Source organism: Takifugu rubripes, chromosome 4, assembly GCF_901000725.2.
Source record: "Takifugu rubripes chromosome 4, fTakRub1.2, whole genome shotgun sequence".
Classification (NCBI taxonomy): domain Eukaryota; kingdom Metazoa; phylum Chordata; class Actinopteri; order Tetraodontiformes; family Tetraodontidae; genus Takifugu; species Takifugu rubripes.
In genome coordinates this window covers 13211779-13231582 of record NC_042288.1, presented here as the reverse complement: position 1 = coordinate 13231582, position 19804 = coordinate 13211779, and the positions used below count along the sequence as shown (strand labels likewise).

At 42.7% G+C, this 19804-nt stretch overlaps 5 protein-coding genes across 9 annotated transcripts; 1 reads left to right on the top strand and 4 right to left on the bottom strand.

Moving 5' to 3' along the window:
- Positions 1–334: 334 nt before the first annotated feature.
- On the top strand, positions 335–1425 carry sprn (shadow of prion protein). Its single transcript, XM_029834992.1, has 2 exons — positions 335–471; positions 901–1425. Exons 1-2 carry the CDS (start codon positions 466–468, stop codon positions 1366–1368), a joined length of 474 nt encoding a protein of 157 aa, XP_029690852.1. The 5' UTR covers positions 335–465; the 3' UTR covers positions 1369–1425.
- A 167-nt stretch (positions 1426–1592) lies between these two features.
- Positions 1593–5638, bottom strand: mtg1 (mitochondrial ribosome-associated GTPase 1). Of its 4 annotated transcripts, none has more exons than XM_029834964.1 (12): positions 5438–5638; positions 4599–4640; positions 4432–4496; positions 3882–3986; positions 3713–3799; positions 3575–3631; positions 3298–3388; positions 3118–3179; positions 2939–3035; positions 2755–2836; positions 2555–2667; positions 1593–2312 (listed from the first exon to the last, which is right to left on the bottom strand). In XM_029834964.1, exons 1-12 carry the CDS (start codon positions 5493–5495, stop codon positions 2215–2217), a joined length of 957 nt encoding a protein of 318 aa, XP_029690824.1. In that variant the 5' UTR covers positions 5496–5638; the 3' UTR covers positions 1593–2214. The 4 variants fall into 4 exon arrangements, with proteins under 4 accessions (XP_029690824.1, XP_029690825.1, XP_029690826.1 ...); XM_029834965.1 differs by having other exon boundaries at positions 5423–5553; XM_029834966.1 differs by lacking the exon at positions 5438–5638 and adding an exon at positions 5264–5296.
- A 549-nt stretch (positions 5639–6187) lies between these two features.
- On the bottom strand, positions 6188–9692 carry LOC101066416 (peroxisomal N(1)-acetyl-spermine/spermidine oxidase). The gene is made up of 10 exons (XM_003964147.3): positions 9459–9692; positions 8998–9174; positions 8717–8847; positions 8449–8636; positions 8128–8309; positions 7796–7965; positions 7628–7713; positions 7083–7195; positions 6836–6990; positions 6188–6384 (listed from the first exon to the last, which is right to left on the bottom strand). The coding sequence occupies exons 1-10, from the start codon at positions 9607–9609 to the stop codon at positions 6232–6234; spliced, it is 1506 nt and encodes a 501-aa protein (XP_003964196.2). The 5' UTR covers positions 9610–9692; the 3' UTR covers positions 6188–6231.
- A 153-nt stretch (positions 9693–9845) lies between these two features.
- On the bottom strand, positions 9846–14664 carry LOC115249509 (peroxisomal N(1)-acetyl-spermine/spermidine oxidase-like). 2 transcript variants are annotated; one of them, XR_003888186.1, is made up of 14 exons: positions 14431–14664; positions 13971–14147; positions 13690–13820; positions 13422–13609; positions 13101–13282; positions 12769–12938; positions 12601–12686; positions 12056–12168; positions 11445–11626; positions 11138–11307; positions 10955–11040; positions 10757–10869; positions 10495–10649; positions 9846–10421 (listed from the first exon to the last, which is right to left on the bottom strand). XR_003888186.1 is itself a non-coding variant. In XM_029834947.1 (10 exons), exons 1-10 carry the CDS (start codon positions 14579–14581, stop codon positions 10287–10289), a joined length of 1488 nt encoding a protein of 495 aa, XP_029690807.1. In that variant the 5' UTR covers positions 14582–14664; the 3' UTR covers positions 9846–10286. The 2 variants fall into 2 exon arrangements, 1 of the variants encoding a protein (XP_029690807.1); XM_029834947.1 differs by lacking the exons at positions 10757–10869; positions 10955–11040; positions 11138–11307; positions 11445–11626.
- A 153-nt stretch (positions 14665–14817) lies between these two features.
- Positions 14818–19650, bottom strand: LOC101066188 (peroxisomal N(1)-acetyl-spermine/spermidine oxidase-like). Its single transcript, XM_011603495.2, has 10 exons — positions 18587–19650; positions 18127–18303; positions 17870–17997; positions 17604–17791; positions 16417–16598; positions 16110–16279; positions 15927–16012; positions 15729–15841; positions 15467–15621; positions 14818–15393 (listed from the first exon to the last, which is right to left on the bottom strand). The coding sequence occupies exons 1-10, from the start codon at positions 18735–18737 to the stop codon at positions 15259–15261; spliced, it is 1485 nt and encodes a 494-aa protein (XP_011601797.2). The 5' UTR covers positions 18738–19650; the 3' UTR covers positions 14818–15258.
- Positions 19651–19804: the final 154 nt, after the last annotated feature.

The following is a 19804-nucleotide window of genomic DNA, read 5'->3' as shown; positions in this document are numbered from 1 at the left end:
ATAGCAACGCTGAGCAGCGCAAGAGCCCCATCTAGTGGTGGGAAATACTCATTGCTTCGATGCTGATTCTGCATGTGACTTTTTGCAGAAATATATGGTGTTTGAATGGCGATAGGAGGCTGAATACACAGAAAACCAACCAGTTCCTTTAAAAAAACTTAAACTATGTTTAAACAGGGAGGAGTAAGCAAATGTGTCATCTTCGACTTGCATCCTCTGTACCCTGTTTAAAAAATAACAATTCTTCATTTATGTCTTTAGTTGTAGATAAATATCCTCCAGGAAACGGTCTAAAATCTTTATTCATTCTCATATAAAGAACGACGACAGATTCACACGCTCCCGAGGCTTCTGTGAACGCGCTGCGCGGCCTCGATTCAATCTGCGCGGGTGAGGCTGCATCGTCCATGTCCACCGTTCATCACGGCATCTCCCAAAAATATAGGCAGGATACAAATACACGGGATGAAGGTAAACATCTGCATTCGGCGTCATGTTTATCGTGTGCGTGAACGTTTCTCCACGTTAAATTCGTCGTGACCGTGTGAATTCATCCGCTCTCAGTGGCTAATTTCTGAGACTGCAGAAATCCCAACATCCAGAATAAATGCGTGCACAGTGGTAGACTATGATGACACCAACATTTAATATTTAAATAACCTCCGCGCCCCGGTTGCATGATGAACTCCTTCAGGCCTAATAAAATTATGATCATTTCTTTATTAACCATGTCTGTTTCTAAATAACTGATCATTGCGTGACATATCTGAAGAATGCAGATGAATACGAAGGCGATATGTCTTTCCTGACTGGTAATTATCATCGCTAATGGGGGGAATCTCCGAAAGGATGGCTGATTCCAGATCGGCTGTAGGCCTTTGACATGTTTTGCCTGTGCAGATGTCAGGAATGAATCGGGGACTTGCAGCCTGCTGGACCTGCCTCCTGCTCTGCGCTTTCCTCTGCGAGCCCGTTCTCTCCAAAGGTGGTCGTGGGGGATCCCGAGGCTCCTCTCGGGGCTCCCCCTCCCGCAGCTCGACGGCGGGGAGCTACCGCGGAGGGGGCGCCCATGGTGGCACCCGCTCTCGGTTCCGGGTGGCCGGGCGGACGTCCCCGGTGAGGGTGGCCAGCGCGGCGGCGGCAGGGGCCGCGGTGGCTTTAACGGCAGATAAATGGTACGCGTCTGCCTACCGGCGCAGCAACGCTGACAGCTCCGACGAGCAGCTGGATTATTCCAACAGGACCAACTACTTTGACGCACTCATGTCTGGATCATCTCAGAATGGATTTTCCGTGGCTCAGCTCCTTTCTGTTGTTATTGCTGCCGCGTCTCCAAATTGCGGACTCTTGTTGGACATCATATTGTAGATTTTGCTTTTTATTTTTAATCTAATGGTTGAATTTCCTTATTAAAAAGATGCTGTGGATGTGCAGCACATGTTGGTACCTGCACTGTGAAGAGCACTTAGAACTGCTGCACAGTGCTGGGGTGGGTACTGTACTGTTAAATACTGTATATTTTATAATCATACATTCCAACTGAATACAAGAGACACATTGAGGCCGGTGCCAAAGCCAATGAAGAAATTATACCAAATCTCTATCTTTAATAGAGGATACATAAAAAACACATTGCTGCTTATTGTGATTGTGCCATCACTGAGAATATCTTTAAATGATTTACTTTCTTAAACAAAAGCTCAGCACAGTGTGTTAATGACCGGTGTGTGTAAGCTGGTGAGGGGGTCTGTCTACAAGGGTCTCTCTAAAGATTGGAGTAAAAACACCAAGCCGGCGCCAGCAATATTTTCTCCACTGAAATAAAAATGGCCATTTATGCGTCATTTAACAATATTAAATATGTACTGTAATATCTTTCATTGTTCTGTGGTACTAGTCACCAAATGACCCATACCTATCGTTGACACTCAGGAGCAACAGACTGTTCCAGTTTACAGGAGTTCACTCCTGTAAAACACTTATAATAAGAGTTTGTTATCACTGTCTTTGTTAATAAAGCTCACATATATGCCACTGCACACTTGTTCTGTGTGGTCTGATAAACATTAGTCAAAGAACTGATCTTACAGCAAACTTAAACATTTTATTTACACGGTACCAAGAAGAAGTCTGCATCACGTACAGACTTCCACTGGAGATTTGGCGGGGGGTTAAATACTGTACAGTCTTGTTATGCTCAGACGATGTCTCGGTTCAGTCCAACATGACTTGTCCCAGCTCACCTTTTCTGAAGGCTCTGATGAAATCGTAAGCGGCTGCTGTGTAGTTTGGGACCGTGACAGTGATATTCCCTGTGTAAGAAAAGGCAACAAATCATCTTATTTTGAAACCGCTCAATTCAGTGGCTCCAGTGATCCATCACAATTACAACGCCTGGTAGTTCCCGAGGCTCCTATTTCCAGTTGGGTTACCATTTAAAATTCAGTTTCAACATTTCTGTTACAGCCTTTTGGCTCGGAAACTAGCTGGAGATTCATATTTGCAGCAGAAATGTTACAGCATAACGGATTCTATGGCTTATTGTCTTTCTTACCAAATCCAGTGATGGCTTTGACCCGCTGAGTCTTTCGAAGTTTCACAGCAATGCGTTTTAGGACAAAGTGGATGTCGTCGCTTGGCTGCTCAAGGTCATATTTCTCCACATAACTGAATGTTGAGACACACACACAGAGGCACATTGTAATCTGAGCCAAGCAATCGATTTATCTCTCAAAAGTAGTTCTGAAGTCCAACCTGAACTTCTCCAGCCTGTTCAGTGAATAAAGCAAGTAGTCCGCGATGATGTCTTCACCCACCAAATGGTCCAGAATTGTTCCTGCGACACGGCGATGTAAAACAATATTTTGTCATAAATGCGAACAAAAACAGCACTAATGCAACATGAACATTTCCAAATCAATAATCACAACAAAGTTACCACATAAAGCCAGCTTCATCCCCGTTTCAACACTTTCAATCTTGGGAGGTAGAACACCGGGTGTGTCCAACAGGTGCATGATGGGGCGACCACACACCTGAGTACGATGGGAAGGATCACTGTATGAACAACAATAACCATTAAACAACCACAGACCCAGATTCAAAGTAGGGACGCACCTGAATTTTAGTGAGGACGGCTTTAGTGATACCTGGCTCGCCACCGACTCGAGACGCACGACCTGAGGTAGGCATGTGCAGAGAACTGCGTTACTGTACGTTAACAATTTTATAGCTACAAAAGTCCTGCAATAACTGTAAAAAAAAATAAATTACAATGAGTTCTTCATTTACACGCACCTTTTTTCAAGAATGTTCTTCTTAATGAATTAATAAAAGATGATTTCCCAACATTGGGGACTCCGATCACCATCAAACAGTAGTTGGTATTCTGAAACATGAATAAAATAAAATTTAGAGATAATTAGTGTAATATATTATACTAATATGTGTCAAAGAAAAGGAGAGAATGAGGAGACAGAGGAAGGGTGCATCCCCACTAGAGGGAGGCAACAAAAGGGCAAATATGTCCAAATAAAGTTCTAACAACATATTTCATTTGCTAATGTAACATTACCTCACATCTTGAAAAGCGCGGCGAGCTCTCGATCAGTTCGACCACTGTTGGAACCACCTATAAAAAATACTTTACTATATAATATCAACTGGGACAAACTGAAAACATATACACCACGTATGAACTACGACTATTTACCTTTATGACGCTGTCGTCTCTTTGCTTTAAACAGTCTGTAAACAAAACATTCTTCACTCCCTTTTTTGCAAGTTTCTCCAGAAGGTCCTATAAGGGGGCATGAACAGTCTGGGTTCAGAAAGATTACTTTCCTTTCTTCAGTTGCACAGATTATAGCAAGTCTTCTAACCTTCTTATCAGACACATCAGCAAGATCCATTTTGTTGAGGACGAGCAGATGTGGTCTGACATCCAGGGTTTCCTGAAACACCGGGTTTCTTCCAGATAAAGGGATGTGCTTTTTGTTAAAGACAGCAATGCAGCATATTTGCATTTGAGTACTTAAAATTTCATGTCGCAAGACTCTTTGATTCGAAAGAATGTTTTAACATGTTGATTATCTGTAGTGTTTGACGTTTGCAATAGACATTACCTCCAGTAATTAAATCATATTTACAGTGGATTTTGACTACTGATAGGGAGTTTCTTTACTTAGTATTTACATCACGATTATTTGCAAATATGAATAGGTCTGTTTTTAAGGCTCTACATGTGCTCAAAAATGAATGTATTTTAATCCTGGCGCATTTATAAGAGTTTAACAAAAATGGCAGGTTTTCTTTTCCATTTTCTTTTTTATTCTGTAATTTAGTTGGAATTATTACTGCAGTCCTCGTTTTATCAGCTCAACTGAAAGTTCTTAAAATATTTATGATGGCGAAAGAAACAGAGAAGGATATTCTCGCGTCATGTATTTCTATGATGCAGTCCACACTCTTCAGACTGGCCTTCATCTGCTTGATTCCTGAAAACGAGCCGTTATTACAGTAATGACCTAATCAGTACATTTTCCAATATTTGAATGATTTTATTAACTGCAAATACAAAAACATTTATTGGCAGTCACCTTTAGCCATGTGTCCAGGAAACCAATGAGCCACTTCACGTCCTCCAAAGTCGAAAGCAGTTCGAAAGTTACTGACATTATAAAGTGCTTGGAACAATTTCATATTTAGTGCCAATCTATATGATGCTCCACTTTGCTGTTTTACGTTACTAAAAGGCGTATATAAAGAAATAGCTGCTAAATGTCTCCCTGTGCAGTTATGTGCTACAGTGTTTACAAACCGGCTACAATCTATTCCATAAAACTTTGGTTCCGCTTTTGAGTCTCTGCTGCCTGACTGTTCTCTCCAAGAATGAAAACGAAATATTGCATTTCAGTGAGGTTAAAGTTATTATTTATCCTACTAGGACCTGGCGTCTACGTATCATGACATCAGATTTTTGGGTTATCTATACCATAATGGTAAATCTTGCTCTACATGTTTGATGTCCACATACGAGGGCATTATACTGCTAATTAGTAGTACAGAAGATTAACATGTTACATTACACACAAAGGATCAGATGGTCAATCCTGATCCAAAGTTCGACCAGGTAAAAATATAAATAGATAAATTCAGGACCCCATTTCACAGCCCTCTCAGCCTACCAGGGAATGTTGCACAACAGTAGATGTATTGTGCTGGACTTTGACATTTATACATACAGATGGACTCCTTGAGTTACCTGAAAGGCCAGGGGATCTCGGTTGGGGAGGCTTGATTAAAATTTTTTTCCGAATATAATTGTTTGCTGTTATCGGTGAAACACGTGACGAAGAAGCAGATGCACGTAACTGGTAAAGTTATTAAGAATTGGGTCGCTACCAAATGACAGAAGAGGTACCTTAGCACAAGTTACCACTGAGGATGAAAAGATTTGCCTGGTGAAGCGATGCGGGGTGACAATTAAGCGGCATTGATGATGTCTGCTGTTCATCCAGGGCCTGATCACGTCCTGCCAGTGGTGAGACAGAGACAGAGGAAAACGTGGAGCGCAACAGGCAGATCCCAACAGCATTTCCTACTTAAATGTAAACGTGTTTCCATGGGGCGAAACGATTGAAGTAGCAGTTTTGGAGTGTAAAAGAAATATTTCATGCCATGATCCGAAATTGAAACGAGCAGTTTGGTAAAAAGTAAAAATGCAAATGCCAAAATTTACAGACACAGGACTCACTGCAGGCGCCCAGTTGTTGCTCCTTTTATTTGCACTGTTTTTGCAACATGCTGATATATTCTGCCATCAATAAAGTTTCTCTCACCATTGCTGAATTATGACTTTATAGCGTTAATTTCAAATGAATGTCCTCATTCGTTTTCTTTAAAACAAAAAACCCACACCATGTAAAAATATTATTCTTTGTTTTTACACCAATCAGCACAAAAGAGCAAAAACAAATTAAAGAGAGTCCATTTGGGGACCATATATTTAGAGTATGATTTCATGAAAGTCACGAGACAATTGTTATCAGTAAATATAGACAGTGACCCTATATTTGGTCAATTGTTGAGATAAATCCTTCATGAAAAATTACAACAATAGCTTAATGACATGAGTCTATCACAAGTTATAAACACTGCTTGGATTTCACCAGAAGGGAAAATTAAATTTTTTTTTTAAGCGAACATCACTGGTCCACAAAGGGATGGATTTTACAGCTTTGATTTGGCTGGTGAGGATGAATCTCTGGATGAGTAGTAAGAAATTAGTCTATCAGCTTCTCTCTGGCCACTTAGAAGAGCTCCGTGAACTGTGGAATAGTAGCAAGGATGTGTCGCCTCGCCGGCAAACAGCACGTGCACGGGCTGAAAAGAAAGACCAAAGAATCAAAATTAAAGGTGCACTCACACTTTTTACACGCTTTAAAATTGACCACATATACTGCAGTTGAAAAGTTTTCCATCCTTTCCACTTTGTTGGGAAAAAGAAAACAAAATATTGCAGCCTCAAGAAAAATCCAGAATTACAACTTGGAATGGAATTTATTGCAAATACGGTCCGGTTTTCAGTGCCACTCTGGGCTGTCGAGTGCAGACTGATGAGAGAATATTTCATTTTTATTTCAGCATATAGTGGCAATATAACAAAATAATAAAATAGTATAAAGGCCTTAAAACCTTTAGACTGGTTTGTACAGCAACCTGGTTGCCGTAGGCAGCGCTTTATGCCATCCCACAACTGAAGTGAGAAGAGAAAACTTCAGCTAGTTATGGTAAGTGTGTATGTAGACATATGATTATATCTATTTGCTGGTACTTGTGCCTGTGATCTGCTCGTAGGCAGAGGCTCCATCAAGTTCTCCACGTCCTGCACCGAACAGCCTTTTGCAAGGTAGGAGTAGGAGCCCAAAGTCCAGGGATCGTGGAACCACTGACTGCGAAGGATTCTCTTTGGTGTGATGGTAGGATTCCCTGCACACAAAAGAACACGTACGTTCTGCAGGCATCGATAGAGATCACTGTCAAATGACTAAGAAGGGAGCGGCAGACAGCTCCAGACTGACCTGTGAACCTGCGCACCAGTTGTGTGACGCTTCCCATGACTTCCTGATCAGAGAGTGTCTCCATATATTCCGACTCGTGCCCGGCAATCCAACCACACAACAGGTGGCCAAACCTTGACGTTTCAAGTTAGAGTGAGCTCACATTACTTAAAAATTCAGGATGTCTCATTTAGGGAACATAATGGGTATTAATATTGTGCCCCTGTCACAATGTCCAATGTATAGAGTAAAGTGCGCTGGGAATGTATACATACCACAGGGCAGGGGGGTCCAGACCCAGTCCTCAAGGGCTGTTTTCTGTCCACCAGGTTGACAATTCTTTCTCCTGGGATCCCACTGTCCTTGGTGACAGCGTGTTTCTGCCTGGTAGAACAGAAAACCCGGCTGGATTGCGGCCCTCGAGGACTGGTCCGGGCACCCCTGCCATAGGGTGAAGATAAGTGATATTTGCACAATAATCCCAACTCTTGCCATATGACCAAAAAAACCCAAACTGAGTGCCTGGCAGATGTGACAGGGTGTGTCTGGAGAAACGTAACAAAGACCTTTTAGTTGGTTTCAGCACAGTGAAGCAACTCAACTTCTTTATCCAGGATCTTTGCAAGTCTGGGATCTGGAGCACCAGGGTATCCTGAGCCAAGATAATATTATTTTTGAGTCGCAGCACTGCATTTTACACCAAACACACTTTTACTCATTGTAAAAAGTCTCACCTCATCTTCCCAGAGGGGGATGATGACCTCACACTCAGCATCCCACCACGCTGAATCAAACTCAACAAAGATTTTATTATTTGTACCAAAACCTAATCTTTGGATGGAGTGTAACTTGTGGAGAGGAAGAGGAGGGGAAAACAGTGTTTGGTGATGCTTCTTTAGGAAGCCTGAAAGAATTGAAAGGAAAAATAAAAGTTACACTTAGTGTGCAGGAAAATATTTAATTTTACTGCTGTTAGCTTTCAGTTTAGGGTAAAATTCACCCTAAACTGCAAACACAAGCAAGTAGAGCAACAAGTTTTATTCCTAAATTGACAAAGCAAACCTACCTAAAGGTACTGTGACGATCACATGATCAGCCTCAATCATCTCTCCATCGTCGCACTCGATGGTCACAGGGTTCTCTTTCTTCTCTGTGGCGTTCCAGTGGATGCAGTGAACAGGTTGGTTGTAGGAGACTAAACCACTGGGCAGCCCCTCCATCATATTTCTAATCAGGCCTTCAAAACCGCTGCATGAGAAATCAGAGAGGCATCACTGTGGTATCAAAGAAGTCAATTAGGTCCTCTTAAAAATGTCGAGATTATTGGAATAGGTTTAGGTAGCATTTCTGACTGTATCATTATATTAGTGTTTATTTTTGTACAAACCCTGGAAATGTACAGTCCAGACCAGGGAGAGTTTTGTACTGTCCATAGGCTCCCAGGCCAACCTCATCCATGCTGTGGGCCCCGGTGATGCCACACTCCAGTTTAAACAATGTACTGATCATACACAACAGCAAGGATTTAGTAGATTTATCGATGTCTTTCCACTCCTCCGCTGCTCTCTGCTGCACCTGCACCAATTCAGAATATAGAATTTGTGAGCTCTAAATATTTTATTCTTTTGCATGTTCCACAGAGTTGAACAAAGTACCCGTGTCCGTATAAACTCTCCCACGCTGGCAAAGGGTTCACCACCTCCATTAACAAATTCAGAACTTTCCTTCAGTAGCTCAGAGAACATCTCCTCAGCAGGGATGATATCCTCAACATTCAGCTTCCGACCTGCAACAGTTACAACACACATAGGGTGGGAATAATATTGGGTTTATCCAATCATGCACTGACAACCCACAGAAATAAAGCCACTCTCAATGAGCGGCCAGTAACTGTCAGTATCTGACAGACTTTGTTTCATCTTCAACATCCATTGACCTGAGCTGGTGAACACGTTGGGGTAAAACACAGGGTGGCCGTTGACATCAGTGGTTTGGTTCTCAAGGCTGAGGGCCTTTTCCTCCAGGAGCCCATACTGACGGGCCAGACGAAACACCGGGTTCTCCTCACAAGGTCCATGGATCCAATTTGCGCCAATCTCAACAATCTTATCACCTGTCAATAAAAAAACAAACAAAAAAAAACATTTTTTTTTTTTACAGTAAACTAACCAGCCTTTCATATGATATCTGAAATGACCTCATTACACTGAGGTCATGTTGACACAATGAGGGGAAAAGTGCTGGTTTTACAGATAAAACACATGTCGAGTCATCAGCAAAGACCTGAGCTATTAACATTTATGAACTTCGAGGCAGAAATATAAACACAAATGCCAGAAATGGCAGGAGGGGAAATATCCGTTAAATGCCAAAGGATAACGAAAAGTAAACACTTGCCTAAAGTGCTGGTTTTTATCCTTCCCCCGCTTCTCTGCGTGGCTTCGAGAATACGAACATGCCGAAAACCGGCTTTTACTAGGCTTTCTGCAGCTGCTACTCCGGATATTCCGCCACCAACTATAACAATTTTTGGGTTTATAAAAACCATTTGGGATTTACGATTTTACATGTAGCGGCAAACTGTCTTTCCCTGGTGAATAACCCAGAGTACACGGTACCGGAGGAACAGAAATTGACACTTCCGCCACGGAGTTTCAAAATAAAATCCCATATGTCGCTTGTTTTACAAAACTAGTAAAACATTACGGTGAAACTGTTTCACTCGATCCCAAAATAAACTTTAATCCCAATAAATATGAATAAAAAATGTAAGTCTCTGTGATGTTTTCAAATGCGTTTTAATCATCATGAATTGAACATATTTAAAATAGTCTCACCAAACACACATCATTCACATTTAGTAAATTATATTATTTAAATCAACACAAATAGAAGAAAGAAATGTATTATCACTAGGTAGGCCTACATAGAGTACATTTCCACTGACTATTTCAATTTAAAATTCCTTCTGTACTCCAGTTAAGGCTGATTAGTCAAGTTAACAGACTTGATAAAATATAATTAGAAAATTCCTATGTTCGAAATGTTAAGTTTAAATTAGTTTTTATTCTAGCACCCTCACTTTGTTAATTCTAGCTCTTATGCATAACTGATCAGGTCAGCATGGCTTTATTCCTTATTAATTCACATTCAGTGCCTGACTGTAAATCATTGGCAAAAGACATTTGAAGTAAAATTGGTATCTAGTAACCCAACACACTCTTTTTATTGATCAAGGTGTTTGGGAGAGTAGTGAGCGATGAGCCGATTAGCCTCTCTCTGCCCACTGAGGAGAGCTCCGTGGACGGTGGAGTAGAAGTAGGTATGAGTAGCCTCTCCTGCAAACAACACCTGTAGGGGCTAAAACACAGCAGGTAAAGCAGATCTTATTCATGCCAAAGAGCCTTCTTGGGTTCTCAATCAATTCAAGTACCTGTGACTTCGATTCTTCCATTGGCAGAGGTTCTATTAGGCTCTTCATGTCCTGCGCTGATGAGCCTACTGCAGGGTAAGAGTAAGAACCACACGTCCACGGATCACTAAACCAGCGAGTGCGTAGGATTCTTTTTGGCACGATAGCAGGGTTTCCTGGAAAACACGAACATGGTGAAAGTGGACATCAGACATCGGAGATTTCCAATTCTTGACATGACTTTTTGCTTTCAGCACTTTGTCCGTTCGGATCCGAGACTCACCCGTGAACCGTTGGATGAGCTCTGTGACACTTTGTTTGAATTCTTCCTCAGGCAGCGACTCCATATACTCAGCCTCACGTCCGGCGATCCAGCCACAAAGAATGTGAGCGTGACTGAAAAAGATGAAAGTAAAAGCGCTCTACTATAATCTACTAGTCAAAAGTTAGGTGTGCTGCATCAGCTGTCAGTGCTGCCGACCTTTCAGACTTTTCCTGCACAGTGAAAGACGACATCTTCCTGATCCAGCGCTGTTTGACGTCAGTCACGTGGTCCGTAATGTCCTCCTAAAGACACAAAAATGTTTAGCACTTTCAACTTTTCACTCAAAAAGCTCTCAGCAATGTCTGTAATTTATTGTGGGTTTGTGGGTGGGCCGCAGACCTCATCCTTCCACACCAGGTAGATGATTTCACAGTTTGGGCCCCACCACGGCACGTCAAATTCCACAAATACTTTGTTGCATGTGCCAAATCCAAGGTTTTGAATGGAGTGAACCTTGGGTGGTGGGAGTGGCGGGTGGAACAGAGTCGAGTGATGCTTCTGGAGGTATCCTGCCAAAGTGGTTGTATACAGGATAAGACAGTCTGTGTCCCACCAACTGCCACCATAAAAGCCAAAAGTCTCAACAACAATTATCTAAGTCAGGCCATTGGCAGCAGTGGGACAAGTGTGCAGAGCTGTACTCTACCTAGAGGCACAGTCAGAATAACATGATCAGCAGCAATCCTCTCCCCATCTTCACATTCAACAGTCACGCCGCTCCCGCTGCTTTCCGTGTTGTTCCAGTGCACACAGCGTACAGGCCGGTTGTAGGTCACGATGCCAGGGGGCAGCTCTGACACCAGGTTCTTGATTACAAGCTCAAAACCACTACAAGAAAATACAAACAAAAGTCATGAATTCTTACAAGTATGTAGGTTATGGAGTGCATGAGCAATCAAATAAAAATGACAAATAACCCTCGAGAGTTTTTAGTCTGTAGCTTGTCACAATTTATTCTAAGAGGATAAAAGTTCAGAGAAAGCGCCCCTCTTCCTGCATGGACGAGCAACACAGTATGTAGCTGTGCTCGAAAGTTTACACGCTGCCAATAGTTCTCTGACGTAACCAGGCGACGGTGATCCACGTTAGCATAAACATGATAGATGAAAAGATGCAATTTTGCTGTCTTGTGCATTTCTCTCGGAAGGATTTTCAGGTATGTCTCAGAAATATTGTTGAGGAAATCATGCAAGTCGAAGAAGGAGGTTTCCTGTGGTAGTATGAGTTGATTATAAAGAATGCTAGCACCAGACTGACCTGTGAACCTGCGCACCAGTTGTGTGACGCTTCCCATGACTTCCTGATCAGAGAGTGTCTCCATATATTCCGACTCGTGCCCGGCAATCCAACCACACAACAGGTGGCCAAACCTTGACGTTTCAAGTTAGAGTGAGCTCACATTACTTAAAAATTCAGGATGTCTCATTTAGGGAACATAATGGGTATTAATATTGTGCCCCTGTCACAATGTCCAATGTATAGAGTAAAGTGCGCTGGGAATGTATACATACCACAGGGCAGGGGGGTCCAGACCCAGTCCTCAAGGGCTGTTTTCTGTCCACCAGGTTGACAATTCTTTCTCCTGGGATCCCACTGTCCTTGGTGACAGCGTGTTTCTGCCTGGTAGAACAGAAAACCCGGCTGGATTGCGGCCCTCGAGGACTGGTCCGGGCACCCCTGCCATAGGGTGAAGATAAGTGATATTTGCACAATAATCCCAACTCTTGCCATATGACCAAAAAAACCCAAACTGAGTGCCTGGCAGATGTGACAGGGTGTGTCTGGAGAAACGTAACAAAGACCTTTTAGTTGGTTTCAGCACAGTGAAGCAACTCAACTTCTTTATCCAGGATCTTTGCAAGTCTGGGATCTGGAGCACCAGGGTATCCTGAGCCAAGATAATATTATTTTTGAGTCGCAGCACTGCATTTTACACCAAACACACTTTTACTCATTGTAAAAAGTCTCACCTCATCTTCCCAGAGGGGGATGATGACCTCACACTCAGCATCCCACCACGCTGAATCAAACTCAACAAAGATTTTATTATTTGTACCAAAACCTAATCTTTGGATGGAGTGTAACTTGTGGAGAGGAAGAGGAGGGGAAAACAGTGTTTGGTGATGCTTCTTTAGGAAGCCTGAAAGAATTGAAAGGAAAAATAAAAGTTACACTTAGTGTGCAGGAAAATATTTAATTTTACTGCTGTTAGCTTTCAGTTTAGGGTAAAATTCACCCTAAACTGCAAACACAAGCAAGTAGAGCAACAAGTTTTATTCCTAAATTGACAAAGCAAACCTACCTAAAGGTACTGTGACGATCACATGATCAGCCTCAATCATCTCTCCATCGTCGCACTCGATGGTCACAGGGTTCTCTTTCTTCTCTGTGGCGTTCCAGTGGATGCAGTGAACAGGTTGGTTGTAGGAGACTAAACCACTGGGCAGCCCCTCCATCATATTTCTAATCAGGCCTTCAAAACCGCTGCATGAGAAATCAGAGAGGCATCACTGTGGTATCAAAGAAGTCAATTAGGTCCTCTTAAAAATGTCGAGATTATTGGAATAGGTTTAGGTAGCATTTCTGACTGTATCATTATATTAGTGTTTATTTTTGTACAAACCCTGGAAATGTACAGTCCAGACCAGGGAGAGTTTTGTACTGTCCATAGGCTCCCAGGCCAACCTCATCCATGCTGTGGGCCCCGGTGATGCCACACTCCAGTTTAAACAATGTACTGATCATACACAACAGCAAGGATTTAGTAGATTTATCGATGTCTTTCCACTCCTCCGCTGCTCTCTGCTGCACCTGCACCAATTCAGAATATAGAATTTGTGAGCTCTAAATATTTTATTCTTTTGCATGTTCCACAGAGTTGAACAAAGTACCCGTGTCCGTATAAACTCTCCCACGCTGGCAAAGGGTTCACCACCTCCATTAACAAATTCAGAACTTTCCTTCAGTAGCTCAGAGAACATCTCCTCAGCAGGGATGATATCCTCAACATTCAGCTTCCGACCTGCAACAGTTACAACACACATAGGGTGGGAATAATATTGGGTTTATCCAATCATGCACTGACAACCCACAGAAATAAAGCCACTCTCAATGAGCGGCCAGTAACTGTCAGTATCTGACAGACTTTGTTTCATCTTCAACATCCATTGACCTGAGCTGGTGAACACGTTGGGGTAAAACACAGGGTGGCCGTTGACATCAGTGGTTTGGTTCTCAAGGCTGAGGGCCTTTTCCTCCAGGAGCCCATACTGACGGGCCAGACGAAACACCGGGTTCTCCTCACAAGGTCCATGGATCCAATTTGCGCCAATCTCAACAATCTTATCACCTGTCAATAAAAAAACAAACAAAAAAAAACATTTTTTTTTTTACAGTAAACTAACCAGCCTTTCATATGATATCTGAAATGACCTCATTACACTGAGGTCATGTTGACACAATGAGGGGAAAAGTGCTGGTTTTACAGATAAAACACATGTCGAGTCATCAGCAAAGACCTGAGCTATTAACATTTATGAACTTCGAGGCAGAAATATAAACACAAATGCCAGAAATGGCAGGAGGGGAAATATCCGTTAAATGCCAAAGGATAACGAAAAGTAAACACTTGCCTAAAGTGCTGGTTTTTATCCTTCCCCCGCTTCTCTGCGTGGCTTCGAGAATACGAACATGCCGAAAACCGGCTTTTACTAGGCTTTCTGCAGCTGCTACTCCGGATATTCCGCCACCAACTATAACAATTTTTGGGTTTATAAAAACCATTTGGGATTTACGATTTTACATGTAGCGGCAAACTGTCTTTCCCTGGTGAATAACCCAGAGTACACGGTACCGGAGGAACAGAAATTGACACTTCCGCCACGGAGTTTCAAAATAAAATCCCATATGTCGCTTGTTTTACAAAACTAGTAAAACATTACGGTGAAACTGTTTCACTCGATCCCAAAATAAACTTTAATCCCAATAAATATGAATAAAAAATGTAAGTCTCTGTGATGTTTTCAAATGCGTTTTAATCATCATGAATTGAACATATTTAAAATAGTCTCACCAAACACACATCATTCACATTTAGTAAATTATATTATTTAAATCAACACAAATAGAAGAAAGAAATGTATTATCACTAGGTAGGCCTACATAGAGTACATTTCCACTGACTATTTCAATTTAAAATTCCTTCTGTACTCCAGTTAAGGCTGATTAGTCAAGTTAACAGACTTGATAAAATATAATTAGAAAATTCCTATGTTCGAAATGTTAAGTTTAAATTAGTTTTTATTCTAGCACCCTCACTTTGTTAATTCTAGCTCTTATGCATAACTGATCAGGTCAGCATGGCTTTATTCCTTATTAATTCACATTCAGTGCCTGACTGTAAATCATTGGCAAAAGACATTTGAAGTAAAATTGGTATCTAGTAACCCAACACACTCTTTTTATTGATCAAGGTGTTTGGGAGAGTAGTGAGCGATGAGCCGATTAGCCTCTCTCTGCCCACTGAGGAGAGCTCCGTGGACGGTGGAGTAGAAGTAGGTATGAGTAGCCTCTCCTGCAAACAACACCTGTAGGGGCTAAAACACAGCAGGTAAAGCAGATCTTATTCATGCCAAAGAGCCTTCTTGGGTTCTCAATCAATTCAAGTACCTGTGACTTCGATTCTTCCATTGGCAGAGGTTCTATTAGGCTCTTCATGTCCTGCGCTGATGAGCCTACTGCAGGGTAAGAGTAAGAACCACACGTCCACGGATCACTAAACCAGCGAGTGCGTAGGATTCTTTTTGGCACGATAGCAGGGTTTCCTGGAAAACACGAACATGGTGAAAGTGGACATCAGACATCGGAGATTTCCAATTCTTGACATGACTTTTTGCTTTCAGCACTTTGTCCGTTCGGATCCGAGACTCACCCGTGAACCGTTGGATGAGCTCTGTGACACTTTGTTTGAATTCTTCCTCAGGCAGCGACTCCATATACTCAGCCTCACGTCCGGCGATCCAGCCACAAAGAATGTGAGCGTGACTGAAAAAGATGAAAGTAAAAGCGCTCTACTATAATCTACTAGTCAAAAGTTAGGTGTGCTGCATCAGCTGTCAGTGCTGCCGACCTTTCAGACTTTTCCTGCACAGTGAAAGACGACATCTTCCTGATCCAGCGCTGTTTGACGTCAGTCACGTGGTCCGTAATGTCCTCCTAAAGACACAAAAATGTTTAGCACTTTCAACTTTTCACTCAAAAAGCTCTCAGCAATGTGTGTGATTTATTGTGGGTTTGTGGGTGGGCCGCAGACCTCATCCTTCCACACCAGGTAGATGATTTCACAGTTTGGGCCCCACCACGGCACGTCAAATTCCACAAATACTTTGTTGCATGTGCCAAATCCAAGGTTTTGAATGGAGTGAACCTTGGGTGGTGGGAGTGGCGGGTGGAACAGAGTCGAGTGATGCTTCTGGAGGTATCCTGCCAAAGTGGTTGTATACAGGATAAGACAGTCTGTGTCCCACCAACTGCCACCATAAAAGCCAAAAGTCTCAACAACAATTATCTAAGTCAGGCCATTGGCAGCAGTGGGACAAGTGTGCAGAGCTGTACTCTACCTAGAGGCACAGTCAGAATAACATGATCAGCAGCAATCCTCTCCCCATCTTCACATTCAACAGTCACGCCGCTCCCGCTGCTTTCCGTGTTGTTCCAGTGCACACAGCGTACAGGCCGGTTGTAGGTCACGATGCCAGGGGGCAGCTCTGACACCAGGTTCTTGATTACAAGCTCAAAACCACTACAAGAAAATACAAACAAAAGTCATGAATTCTTACAAGTATGTAGGTTATGGAGTGCATGAGCAATCAAATAAAAATGACAAATAACCCTCGAGGGTTTTTAGTCTGTAGCTTGTCATTTATTCTAAGAGGATAAAAGTTCAGAGAAAGCGCCCCTCTTCCTGCATGGACGAGCAACACAGTATGTAGCTGTGCTCGAAAGTTTACACGCTGCCAATAGTTCTCTGACGTAACCAGGCGACGGTGATCCACGTTAGCATAAACATAATAGATGAAAAGATGCAATTTTGCTGTCTTGTGCATTTCTCTCGGAAGGATTTTCAGGTATGTCTCAGAAATATTGTTGAGGAAATCATGCAAGTCCAAGAAGGAGGTTTCCTGTGGTAGTATGAGTTGATTCTAAAGAATGCTAGCACACCGGAACGGAAGGACACAGAACTGGTCTGAATCGGTGAGCTGGGCCAGAAGAGTGAGCTGAGGGGATCTTTATACAGAGGGACAAAGGCAGTTATCAACACCGTATGTAACGGGTGTTGCCAGGAGAAGGATCCCCACACTGCAATGGGAGGGAGGACAGGGAGGACAGAAGAAGGAGAGAACAGGGGTCGGTGCATGGGGGCGTGGCCAACGTGCCCTGTTCAATGTCCTTGTGACAGAAACACAACACCCTATCTGGAGACTTCAGTCACGCCACTATGGACTCTGCTCTACCTGCTTTCCACCAGGTTGTTAACTGGGGGAAAAAAACCATTTAAACTCTTGATGTTATGACCTTTATTCTCTGGATGTCACTGTTTACCGTGGCGATGGGCGTGTCACAATATGTTATCTGCTTGACGGGCAGCCAGGGGCAAATTTTTTTTACACCTAATCATGATTAAGAAGCAATTTTCTGCTCCCACCCTGGTTGATGAATGGCAAAGAAAGTGTTTAAACCTATAGCAGGGGAGTGTAGCAAAGTCTGACACTGAGTTATTACAGTCAAGTGATGGCGGAGTACAAACCCCTGGATCGTGCAGTCCAGTCCTTTTAGATTCTCGTACGTGCAAAATCCTGCCAGATCTATATCATCCATGGAATTGGATGCATTGGAGCAGCACTCCACCTTAAAGAGCGCACTGAGGGCAGAGAACAGCAGGTTTCTGGTGGCCTCGTCCTTGTCCTTCCACGCTTCTGCCGCACGCCGCTTGGCCTGCGCATCACACAATCAAACCGTTGCAAAAACTTCCAAAGGTCGTTATTCAAAACAATCCAGACATGTAAAAAGTACCTCTGAGCGCATGAAATGTCCGACACTGGTCCACTGTGGTTCTTCACTGGAACACATTGAAGTATCATCCATTATCTGGCTATACATGATCAAAGCAGGCCTCATGTCTTTAGCACTCAGCCTCTGGCCTGCACATCAGAGGGAGAATGAAACACAAATGATTGGTGATTATTAGACCATTAAAAAAAAGGCATTGCTGAATATAGACAAGGTGTAAAACTAGAAATAAATAAACGCAATGACCCCAAGGTCTCTACCTGAGCAGCTAAACCAGTTTGAAACCATAGGAGGACGTTCACTGACATCCGCCGACTGGTTCTCTTCAGTCAGGGCCTCCGGAGACAGGAGCCAATAGTGCCGGGCCACACGGAACACCGGGTTCTCCTCAGATGGGCCATGGATAAAAGCTGCCCCCAAATCTATAATATCAGTGCCTGCAGAGGAACAACAAGCATCTGTACTATTACTTTCGTATTTTTGACAGCACACAATGGTGCTGTCAGTGATATGATATTTACCCACACAACCCATCTTTATTTTGTAGTTAATTCTGCACCCTCTGGTTTGTATCCCCCCCCCCCCGTTTATTTTTGCTAATTTGCAGCAGACTGAAATGTGATTTGCTGCGGGGTTTAGGTGTTCGTGTTTTGGTGAAAGTGCTTTTTAACAAACACGTTTCTACCGCTTTGTGACCCATCGGACACACTTGTCGCTCACCCAGCGTCCCTGTCAAGAGTCTTCCTCCGCTTCTGTTCGTCGCTTCCAGGATCCGCACCTTATTAAATCCAGCGTCAGTCAGCGTCTTTGCCGCTGTCACCCCTGAAATCCCGCAGCCTATTATAAGAATCTGGCAATCTACCCCCGCCATGCTCGTCTCGCCCAGTCACTGGTACACACGCACCAAATTTAATGCAACTATTCCCTCCGCGTCACTTATAAATACCTCCGGACTGTGCAAACGGCGCACCCTAGTGGCCATCTATGGAACAACCACACGAGTCCAGGTCAAATGTGAGGTAATCGATTTTGGATGTGAAGAGGATTTCCACAATTCAAAACCATTTCATACTTTGCAAACAGCAAGTGCATTCTTCACAGAAAAAAAGTGCTATCAAGATCTCCTAGAAATACGGAGTGTATGAGTATTCTATTATTTTCTCATTAGTTAATTAGTTAAAATTAAAATTTGTGAAATTGAGTCATATTTTCAGTTTATCAGTAATGAATCACATTACAGTTGTAGTTTCATTACAGACTGGGCCCTTGTTAAGTGCATCTTTGTTAAAGAGAAGGAAAAAAACTATACAAAGTGCGTTTAAGTCAAAATCACAACATCGAAAAATACAGTGATAAGAATATTGAGTTGGATTGATGAAGTAATGATCTATTACCAATTTGATATAGGAAAAACTAAGAACTAGGTCTTATCAGTCAGATAATGTGTAATTCCTGATTATATGTTTTATATAACAGTGCCTGGTCTTTCACCTGGACATTTTTCATTTAACATGATCAACAGTTCCATGTTAGGAACGACCTGGATTTTAAGGCCAGACTGCGCAACATTGACCGTCTTGTCACTGTTACAGCGAAAGACAATCAGCAGCCACGATGCGGTCCAAATATCACAATATCAGCCCTGCTGTTTCTGTGGGAAAGAGAAAAACCTCCTTCACTCAGGATGCCCACTATTGTGTAGCAATGATAGTTCTCTTTCTTTTTTTTTGTCAGGAAAAAAAAACATACACACACACACACACAGCTCATGGGAACCGGCTCGCAATGAGGGTCACTGAAAAAGAACAATGCTGATCTTTTCACCATGGAAGTACAGGAAATCATAAAGGTGGCTGTGTTCTGTGTGGGGAGTCTGAGCCGAATGTTGTGTTTGGTGTCAGCAGAGACTCAACATCGGCTTAAAAAGACACAATAAAA

What these genes read in the sequence shown, in the direction of transcription:
- LOC115249509 (XM_029834947.1), bottom strand. Translation starts at nt 14,581, where the DNA reads ATGGTTTTTATAAACCCAAAAATTGTTATAGTTGGTGGCGGAATATCC. An exon ending in CAACGTGTTCACCAGCTCAG is followed by an intron (nt 13,821 to 13,970) that starts GTCAATGGATGT and finishes TAACTGTTGCAG; the next exon opens with GTCGGAAGCTGAATGTTGAG. An exon ending in GAGAGTTTATACGGACACGG is followed by an intron (nt 13,610 to 13,689) that starts GTACTTTGTTCA and finishes GAATTGGTGCAG; the next exon opens with GTGCAGCAGAGAGCAGCGGA.
- LOC101066416 (XM_003964147.3), bottom strand. Translation starts at nt 9,609, where the DNA reads ATGGTTTTTATAAACCCAAAAATTGTTATAGTTGGTGGCGGAATATCC. An exon ending in GAGAGTTTATACGGACACGG is followed by an intron (nt 8,637 to 8,716) that starts GTACTTTGTTCA and finishes GAATTGGTGCAG; the next exon opens with GTGCAGCAGAGAGCAGCGGA. An exon ending in ACTGGTGCGCAGGTTCACAG is followed by an intron (nt 6,991 to 7,082) that starts GTCAGTCTGGAG and finishes TTTTGTGTGCAG; the next exon opens with GGAATCCTACCATCACACCA.
- mtg1 (XM_029834963.1), bottom strand. Translation starts at nt 4,701, where the DNA reads ATGAAATTGTTCCAAGCACTTTATAATGTCAGTAACTTTCGAACTGCT. An exon ending in TCCTGGACACATGGCTAAAG is followed by an intron (nt 4,497 to 4,598) that starts GTGACTGCCAAT and finishes GCTCGTTTTCAG; the next exon opens with GAATCAAGCAGATGAAGGCC. An exon ending in CGCGCTTTTCAAGATGTGAG is followed by an intron (nt 3,389 to 3,574) that starts GTAATGTTACAT and finishes TTCATGTTTCAG; the next exon opens with AATACCAACTACTGTTTGAT.
- LOC101066188 (XM_011603495.2), bottom strand. Translation starts at nt 18,737, where the DNA reads ATGGCGGGGGTAGATTGCCAGATTCTTATAATAGGCTGCGGGATTTCA. An exon ending in GACATTTCATGCGCTCAGAG is followed by an intron (nt 17,792 to 17,869) that starts GTACTTTTTACA and finishes TGTGATGCGCAG; the next exon opens with GCCAAGCGGCGTGCGGCAGA. An exon ending in GCTCATCCAACGGTTCACGG is followed by an intron (nt 15,622 to 15,728) that starts GTGAGTCTCGGA and finishes CGTGTTTTCCAG; the next exon opens with GAAACCCTGCTATCGTGCCA.